The sequence below is a fragment of the Sapajus apella genome, unplaced genomic scaffold, assembly GCF_009761245.1.
Source record: "Sapajus apella isolate SASKATOON/1434 unplaced genomic scaffold, GSC_monkey_1.0 scaffold103, whole genome shotgun sequence".
NCBI lineage: Eukaryota > Metazoa > Chordata > Mammalia > Primates > Cebidae > Sapajus > Sapajus apella.
In genome coordinates, this window is record NW_022437043.1 from 3,908,104 (window position 1) to 3,917,390 (window position 9,287).

General features: G+C 46.3%; 1 protein-coding gene across 6 annotated transcripts in view; it reads right to left on the reverse strand.

Moving 5' to 3' along the window:
- ZNF674 (zinc finger protein 674) overlaps nucleotides 1–9,287 on the reverse strand; it is a 30,633-nt gene that overhangs the window by 13,591 nt on the left and 7,755 nt on the right. For 4 of the 6 annotated variants that reach the window (XM_032258495.1, XM_032258491.1, XM_032258497.1 and 1 more), the window contains 2 exons: nucleotides 4,922–5,048; nucleotides 4,473–4,583 (listed from right to left, as the gene is read on the reverse strand). In XM_032258495.1, coding sequence (XP_032114386.1) covers nucleotides 4,473–4,583; nucleotides 4,922–5,048 — 238 coding nt within the window. The remainder of the gene's footprint in view (nucleotides 1–4,472; nucleotides 4,584–4,921; nucleotides 5,049–9,287) is intronic. The other 2 variants (XM_032258496.1, XM_032258493.1) reach the window with 1 other exon arrangement.

Below are 9,287 nucleotides of genomic sequence, written 5' to 3' on the forward strand. Positions count from 1 at the left end.
TTTTAAGACAAAGTCTCATTCTGTTGCCCAAGCTGGAGTGCAGTCGTATGATCTCGGCTCACTGCAACCTCCGCCTCCCGGGTTCAAGCGATTCTCCTGCCTCAGCCTCCTGAGTAGCTAGGACTACAGGCACGCACCACCATGCCTGGTTGATTTTTATATTTTTAGTAGAGGCGGGGTTTTACTATGTTGGCCAGGCTGGTCCTGAAATCCTGATCTTGTGATCCGCCTACCCTGGTCTCCAAAAGTGCTAGGATTACAGGTGTGAGCCACCACACCTGGCCAAAAAAAAACTTTGTATCAAAAACTTGGTAGTTCTGATAAGACAAATTCCTTCAAGGCCACAAACCACCAAAGCTTACTCAAGAAGAAAAGAGTTATCTGAATATACCTGTAATTATTTAAAAAAATGAATTTGTAGCCAGGCACAGTGGCTCATGCCTGTAATCCCAGCACTTTGGGAGGCCAAAAGTTCAGGAGTTCAAGACCACCCTGACCAACATGGTGAAATCCCGTCTCTACTAAAAACACAAAAAATTAGCCAGGCATGGTGGCAGGTGACTGTAATCCCTGCTACTCAGGAGGCTGAGGCAGAATTGCTTGAACCCAGGAGGCAGAGGATGCAGTGAGCCAAGATCACACCATTGCACTCCAACCTGGGCAACAAGAGCAAAACTCCATCTCAAAAAAAAATTAATTTGTAGTTCAAAACTTACCCTCAAAGAAAACTCTAGGCCCAGATGCCTTCGCTGATGAAGTCTACAAAACATTTAAGAAATAATTTCTATATAAATTTCAGAAAACAGAAGAGGAGAAAACACTTTCCAACTCATTTTATGAGGCCATCATAACCCTGATGTCAAAACCAGACACAAACAGTATAAGTGAAGAAAACTACAATTATGACAAATAAACATAGATGCAAAATAACAAAATATGAGCAAACTAAGAGCATATCAAAGGAATGATAGGTCATTATCAAGTGGGGTTTACACAAGTAATGAGAGGCTGGTTCAATATCTGCAAATTGGCTAGGCGCAGTGGCTCATACCTGTAATCCCAGCACTTTGGGAGGCCGAGGCGGGCAGATCACCTGAGGTCAGGAGTTTAAGACCAGCCAACCAACATGAAGAAACCCTGTCTCTACTAAAAGATACAAAATTAGCCGAGTGTGGTGGTGCATGCCTGTAATCCCAGCTCTTTGGGAGGCTGAGGCAGGAGAATCGTTTGAACCTGGGGGGTGGAGGTTGCACTGAGCCAAGATCGTGCCATTGCACTCCAGCATGGGCAACAAGAGCAAAACTCCATCTCAAAAACAAACAAACAAAAAAAGAACATAAAATGCCGGGATGAATTAAACAAAATGTGAAAGACTTGTGCGTTCAAAACTACAAAATATTGAGATAAAATTTAAGAAGATCTAAATAGAGATACATGCTATTCATTAACTGGAAGACTCAATATTGTCAGTATAGCAATAATCCACAGATTCAGTGTAATCCCATATAAAAATCTCCGTGGCTTCTGTGTACAAATTCACAAGCTGATTCTAAGATTTATATAGAAATACCAAGGACCTAGAATAGGCAAAACATTAGGAAAGGAAGAACAAAGTTGGAAGATTCATACTACCTGATTTGAACATTTAACATAAGGCTACAGTAATTAAACAGTATATTACTGATGTATAGACACATGAATCTCTGTTCAACTGTTTGGTTTTTTTTTTGAGACAGGGTTTTCTTCTGTCACCCAGGCTGGAGTGGCACTGGCGTGATTATGGCTCACTGCAGCCACATCCTCTCATGCTCAAGCAATCCTCCCGCCTCAACCTCCCAAGTAGCGGGGATTACAAGTGCATGCCATCATGCTTGGCAAATTTTAAAAATATTTTGTAGAGACAGGGGTTCACTATGTTGCCTAGGCTAGTCTCAAGCTCCTAGGCTCGACTGATCCTCCCACCTGAGCCTCCTGAAGTGCTGGGATTACAAGTGTGAGCCACTGTGCCCGGCCATTCAAAAGTTATCAGCAACAATGGCAAAGTAAGTCAACAAAAAAAAAGAGTATTTTCAAAAATGCTGCTGAAAAAAATTGGATATACATGTGAAAAAAACCCTGACCCTCAACCTTGTCTGTGCCTGCCCGGAGCCAGCGGTTCTCCAAGCACCCAGCATCCAGCGAGACACGCCGCACACCGACGGAGGGGACAAGGGCAGAGCAATGGTGGCCAGGCTCAGGCTGGGGCTGCTGCTGCTGGCACTGCTCCTACCCACACAAATTTATTCCAATCAAACAGCTGTTGTAACAGTTTCAAGTAACTCCTCCCAGAGTACTTTGGCTGCCCCAAATCCGGCTAATGCCACCATCAAGGTAGCTGATGGTGCCCTGCAGTCAACAGCCAGTCTCTTCGTGGTCTCACTTTCTCTTCTACATCTCTACTGTTAAGAGACTCAGGCCAAGAAACATCCGTACTTCCCCATCTTCTAAACCGAATCCAAATGGCGTCTGAAGTCCAATGTGGCAAGAAAATACAGGTCTTCATCCAATCTACTAATTCCACACCTTTTATTGACACAGAAAATGTTGAGAAGCCCAAATTTGATTGGTTTGAAGAACATGTAAGAGGTTTGACTAGATGATGGATGTGAGTATTAAATCTGCTGGAGTTTCATGTACAAGATAAGGAGAGGAAACATCCAAAATAGTTAAGACATGATTTCCTTGAATGTGGTTTAAGAAATATGGACACTTAATACTACCTTGAAAATAAGAATAAACGATGTGATTGTGGAATGGAAAAAAGAAACCCTGACCCTCACCTCATGTCAGATTTACAAACTTAACTCATTCTTTCTCATAGGTCTAAAATTAAGAGCTAAAATTATAAATCTTCTAAAAGAAGACACAGGAGAAAAATCTCCATTCTCTGAGTCAGAGATTTGTTAGATAGGATACAAAAAGCATGAACCATAAAAGAACTCGATAAACTGGGCCTTATCAAAATAAAAAACATCTATTCTACAAAGCACAGTTAAGAAAAAAAGAAGCCACGACCTGGGAGCACGTACTTAAAAGACTTGCATCAAGAATATATAAAGAACCAGCCAGGCGTGGTGGCTCACGCCTGCAATCCCAACACTCTGGGAGGCTGAGGAAGGTGGATCACTTGAGGTCAGTTCGAGACCAGCCTGGCCAACACAGTGAAACCCCATCTCTAGTAAAAATACAAAAGTTAGGTGGTCATGATGGCATGCATTTGCAATTCCAGCTACTCGGGAGGCTGAGGCAGGAGAATCGTTTGAACCTGGGAGGTGAAGGTTGCAGTGGGCCAAGATCGCACCACTGCACTCCAGTCTGGACAGCAGAGCAGGACTCCATCTCAAAATTTAAAAAAAAGTGTGTGTGTGTGTGTGTGTGTGTGTGTCTCCTTACAATTTAATAGCAAAGAAAAATGGCAAAAGATTACAACAAATACTTCCTAGAGAAGATGTAAAGATGGCAATTAAGGGCTCAATAATATTCATGAATAGAGAAATGCACGATTAAATCACAATGAGATCCCCCTACACACCCGCTAGAAAAAAAGACTAACACTAAAAATAGCAAGTGCTGGCAAGGATCAGAAACACGTGGCATTCTCATACATGGCTGGTGGAAGAAAAAGTGGTGTAGCCACATTGGAAAACAGCTTAGCAGTGTTTTATGAAGTATTCCACCATGGGAATGATGTTCTCTCAAGTTTATTTTTGAATAAATAGATAATACAAAAAATAAGAGTAGAGTGGGAGGAAGTTACTGAAAAGAGGAGGAATCTGAAAACAGGTGGTATCAAGTCAGATTTGTAAGGATCTGAGAAGGAATACGAAGGGAAAATAGAAAACGGTGTGAGGTTTACAGTGTTAACTACAAAGTGAGAGCAGGCAGGAACATGGTGGGTACCAGGCTGGGTAGAGTGAAGGTCACCAGCAAAGCTTTGTTGCCTATACCAACTCCAAAATATCATGTATGATAACTTCCTTGAGGCTAAAAAAAAAAAAAAGACTCTACGTTTTCAGCCTGAAAGGGCCCACAGTATGCCCAGTAAAGAGGAAATGCTGACATCTATTAATACATCTACTATGGTGAAAATACAAAAGGCCAAGAAGGTAGGAGAATAAGTCTTAAACACTTCCATAAAGGTGGTGGGAGAGGAATGAGAAGGGGCTTGGCACTTCTCACCAGCAAGCCAGGAGGCTGGAAGGTAGAAATGGGATCTCAGAACAAGAGTGGCCACAACCTATGTGAACGCCAAGCAAAGAACACAGAGACTGTAACTGGCTGCCAGGCAGAGGCCTCATGTGCACATGACAATACCTCCGTTCATCAGTCTAGGCGTGTCCACAAGTCCGGGGCTCTGAGAAGGGCTCCTGAGCGCATCCCAGAAGCCAAGCTCTCACGAACCAACCTGGTCCCCTTTCCCGGGCCTGACTCACCTGGCCTGTCCTCACCTGCACAGGTGCGCACCGGGGTCCCTCCATCTGCCCTCCAGGACTCTTCTCCTGGTCCCAACCTGAAGATCATATCTGGCTTGGCAAGCAGATACCCTGTTCAGGGGAAATGACACAGGACTTCGTTATTAAAGCTGAGGAATTCCAGAACCTAGGCCCATCCCTGCAGGCTGAAGGTGGCACGGCCTCGGTGACGGCCCCATGCATCCAGCTTATCTGCCCCTCAGTACAGAACAGTCACAAAGCAAGCAATGGCACCAATATGCTGTCCGGCGTCCAAACGGGACTACGAATACGACACAGTGGGCTGTAACCCAAACCCACTGAGGCTTGTAACCCACACTCATTGTTCCCAGGCCCCGGAGCTTGGAGCAGCTGAGAAAGAAAGACAGTACTGGGGGCATTCTGCATCACACTGTGACGCGGTCCCTCACCCACGGACACCAGGTGGCTGTAGTTCTCAAGCATGACGTCCCTGTAGAGGTTCTTCTGGGCAGAGTCCAGTTGCTGCCACTCCTCGAGGGTGAAGTCCACGAACACATCCTTGAAGGTCAATGATTCCTGTAACGGCACATTCCTCTTTAGCACCCCGGGACCAGCCTGGGGCACTGGGACATGGCACCTCACGCACACGGAGGGCTTACTCTGTGCTCTCTGAAGTCCTCACACGTACTAAAGATTTCGATCCTCGCCGCCACCCTAGGAGAAACTTGACAGATGAAGAGCGCGAGGTGCACGGAGCCTAAGTAACTAGCTCAGGTCACACGGCGAGGAATGAGGGATTCGAATCCACGCAGTCTGGCTCCCGCACCCACGTCGGCCTTTCTCATGTAATCGCTCTTATGACAGTCACTAGTCAGTTCGGCACCGTATATTACATAGAGTATCTACATGACTAAAATCATTTTGAACTTTATAGGAGAAACATATAGGGTATGAGAAATATCTTACCCTGGAAATTCATTCCTTCAACCCATGTTTACTGAATAGAGGCCAGGCTGGTAAGTCCTGTGAAGTAAAGATTAATACAAAAAGATACATCTTGAACTCAAGGAGCTTCGGTTTAGTAGAGGGAGAAAAGTGACACTTAGACACTCACAGACGAAACGGAGGAAGGGAGGAAGCCTGCCTCACAGGGACAGGGACCGATGTAGGACAGGGTCCGGGTGGCCCACAGAGGAGGAAGTCAATTCTGCTTGGGGCTGTCAGACCAGGCTTCGCAGGAGACACAGAGCTACAACAAACAGTTCTAAACATAGCTAACCAATCATGACAAACCATTCTAACCTTCATTCATCAATCATGAGACAAAGAACAGGAAGCCAGAGGTCTGTGGCCTGGGCAGCTGACCAAGGCAAAAGGGGAAGGGTGTGTGCTTGGCCTTGTCACCACCAAACAAAAACTCACTTCTGCAAGTGCTCCAATTCCTCGCAAAGACCAGTACCCCCCGTTTCTGCTCCGGATCCCATCCTGTCATGCTCTCACTTTGGTGGCCTTCAATTCAAGCCACTTGTTGCACCCATAAGGCCCAAACCGGCCACAGTGGACACCAGTTTACCCAGCTGTGTGGAAGGAGAGGAGACAGGAAAGGCAGCGTGCCAGAGGGCGGTGACAGCCAGGTTTCTCCAGCAGGAGGGCTTCTCAGAGCAATCCAGGAGCTATTAGCCCAATCTGCCCCTCCCTCGTGATAGCTCCGGTGCCCGGGAACAAAACCACACTGCCGAGTGCTAGGATGACATTGCTTGGAAGCCCAAACCTGTTCCATAGACCAATATCTCTTGTAATGGTCCCAGTAACATGGCTTCCAGGGTCCTAGCAAAAGATGTGCCCAGTTACGTATCACTGAGTGACAATGGACTCAGAAAACCCCAATCTGGCCGGGCGCGGTGACTCACACATGTAATGCCAGCACTTTGGGAGGCCAAGGCGGGCAGATCACCTGGGTTTGGGAGTTCAAGACCAGCCTGACCAATATGGTGAAACCCCGTCTCTACTAAAAATACAGAATCAGCCAGGCATGGTAGCGCATGCCTGTAATCCCAGCTATTCGGGAGGCTGAGGCAGAAGAATCGCTCGAGCCCAGGAGGCAGAGGTTCCCGTGAGCCAAGATTGTGCCATTCCACTCCAGCCTGGGCAAGAAGAGCGAGATTCTTTCTCAAAAAACAAAGAAGAAAAAGAAAACCCCACTCCATGGCTTCCTACCAGCTCGTCAGTTTACTCAGTCCTCCCAGTCCAGATGCAGTTTGTTTACCAATCCGGAGTCATTTTTATTGGAAGTGATGTCACCTGGTTTGATATTGTGAAATATATATTTGGTTTTTGTCCTGTCTCCTGGCAAAAAGCTCCTGCAACCCTTGGAATAGCCCCTGAAGTGATCAAAAGTCTTATACATATTAATGAGATGACTGTTGGCTAACAGCCCTTAGGTAGCGTCTGGATGTGGGCTGCTCACCAGAAAACCAGGCAGGATTAGAGGGCTGGGACTTTCATCTCCAACCTCCAAACTCCTGGGAGGGGAGAGAACCTGAAGGTTCAGTTGTTCACCAAGGGCCAATGATGATCAGTCCCACTGTGGCCAGGTGTGGTGGCTCGCTCCTGTGATCCCAGCACTATGGGTGGCTGAGGAGGATCACTTGAGGCCAGGAGGTTGGGGCTGCAGTGAGCCAAGATCGCACCACTGTATTCCAGCCTGGGAGACACAGCAAGACCCTGTCTCTGAAAAACAACAACGACATCCAAAGGACTGGGTGGGTTCGGACGGCTTCCAGACAGCTGAACACTTGGTGGTTCCCGGATGGCAGTGAGTCCAGAGAGGGCACGAAAGGTCCGTGGACCTTCCCACATCCCTTGCCCTATGCATCTCTTCCATCTGGCTGTTCATCTTTATCCTCTGTATGTCCTTTATAACAAATAGGGGAAAGAAACTCAGTTTCCCTGGGTCTTGGGACTCACTCTAGCAAATTAATCAATCTTCAGGAGGGGGTCGTGGGAACCCCCAATTTGTGGCCCATCCGTCAGATGTATAGGTGACATCCTACTTGTGACTGGCATCTCAAGTCGGGGCAGTCTTGTGGGACTAAGCCCCAACCTGTGGGAGCCGACGGTAACTCCAGGTAGACGGTGTCAGAAGGGAATTGACCTAGGGGACACCCAGCTGGTGTCCACTGCAGAACTGCCTGCTATGTGGGGAAACAGCCTGGGGCCTGGGATCACATGTGGTGTCGGAAGTGTTGTGTCAAGTGACAGTAGACAGTAGAAAAACGTGGGTGTTGTTCCCTTCTTTATCTTTCAGACCCAGTAAGACAGCTGTCATTCCATTAGCAGGTTCTAGTCACGTAGAGCTAAATATGACAATGATAATGAAAGTTAATAACAACTAACAGATCCTCTGAGTAGAGTGTCAGAGGTTACTTCTTAATAATGAAACTGCTTTTACAAAAATTATAACAGTGAGAAAAGTATGATAGTGAAAGAGATCTGATCTAACCAACCCCCCATCCTGCCTTTAACCTCCAAACTGCCCTTAATCATTGCTGGGGCTAGGCCAAGCAAACTTTGAGAGACTTATTTTATAGTTTAAATAATAATAGACCATGGGTGTCCAATCTTTTGGCTTTCCTGGGCCACATTGGAAGAACTGTCTTGGGCCACATATAAAACATATTAACACTAAAGATAGCTGATGTGCTAAAAAAAAAAAAAAAAAAAAAAGGTCACAAAAAAAATTCACATAAGTCTCATAATGCTTTAAGAGACTTTACAAATTTGTATTGGGCCGCATTCAAAACCATCCTGGGCCGCATGCAGCTCATGGGCCGTGGGTTGGACAAGCTTGTAATGCCTTCTGCAAAACTCAACCACCTTTGTAAAGCTGAGAGGCTTCCAGGTTAGGAGGATATGAGGAGCCTGAAATCTGCTAATGTGTAGACTAAAAGATTTCTGGCCATCATTCCAGAGGTCACAAGATTTGGAACTCCCTAATTACTCCCACAGATAATATCACTATTATAGAACCTAAGATTGACCTTTTGAGGCATTTTTTTTAGTTTTTGCATTTCTGATGACCAGTGGCTCCACCAGGACTAGCCAACCTCCACCAACCGGTCCTATGGCCCCATCCAGAAGCTGAATCCATGGCCCACCAAGCTATCCTTGAAAAACTCTACCCTCCAAATTTTCGGGGAGACTGATTTGAGTAATAACTTCATCTCTCAGACTTGTATCAGTTAAACTCTTATTGCAATGCCGTGGTCTCAGTAAATTTCTTTTGACTGTGCAGTGGGCGAAAAGAACCCACTGGCTGGTTCCAGTAAAAATACCTTAAATCAGCCAGGTGTGGTGGCTCACACTTGTAATCCTAGCACTTGGGAGGCTGAGACGGGCAAATAACTTGAGGTGAGGAGTTCGAGACCAGCCTGGCCAACTTGGTGAAACCCTGTCCCTACTAAAATTACAAAAATTAGCCAGGTGTCATGGTGCACACCTGTAATCCTAGCTACTTGGTAGGTTGAGGCAGGAGAATCGCCTATAATCCCAGCTACTTGGGAGGCTGAGGCAGGAGAATTGCTTGAACCCAGGAGGCAGAGGTTGCAGTGAGCCAAGATCACACCATTGCACTCTAGCCCTCCAGCCTGGGCGACAGAGCAAGACTTTGTCTCAAAAAAAAAAAAAACCACATCTAACTCTTAGATATGACAGGAGGGAAGGAAGGAAGGAAGGAAGGAGGGAAGGAAGGAAGGAAGGAGGGAAGGAAGGAAGGAAGGAGGGAAGGAAGGAAGGAAGGAGGGAAGGAAGGAAGGA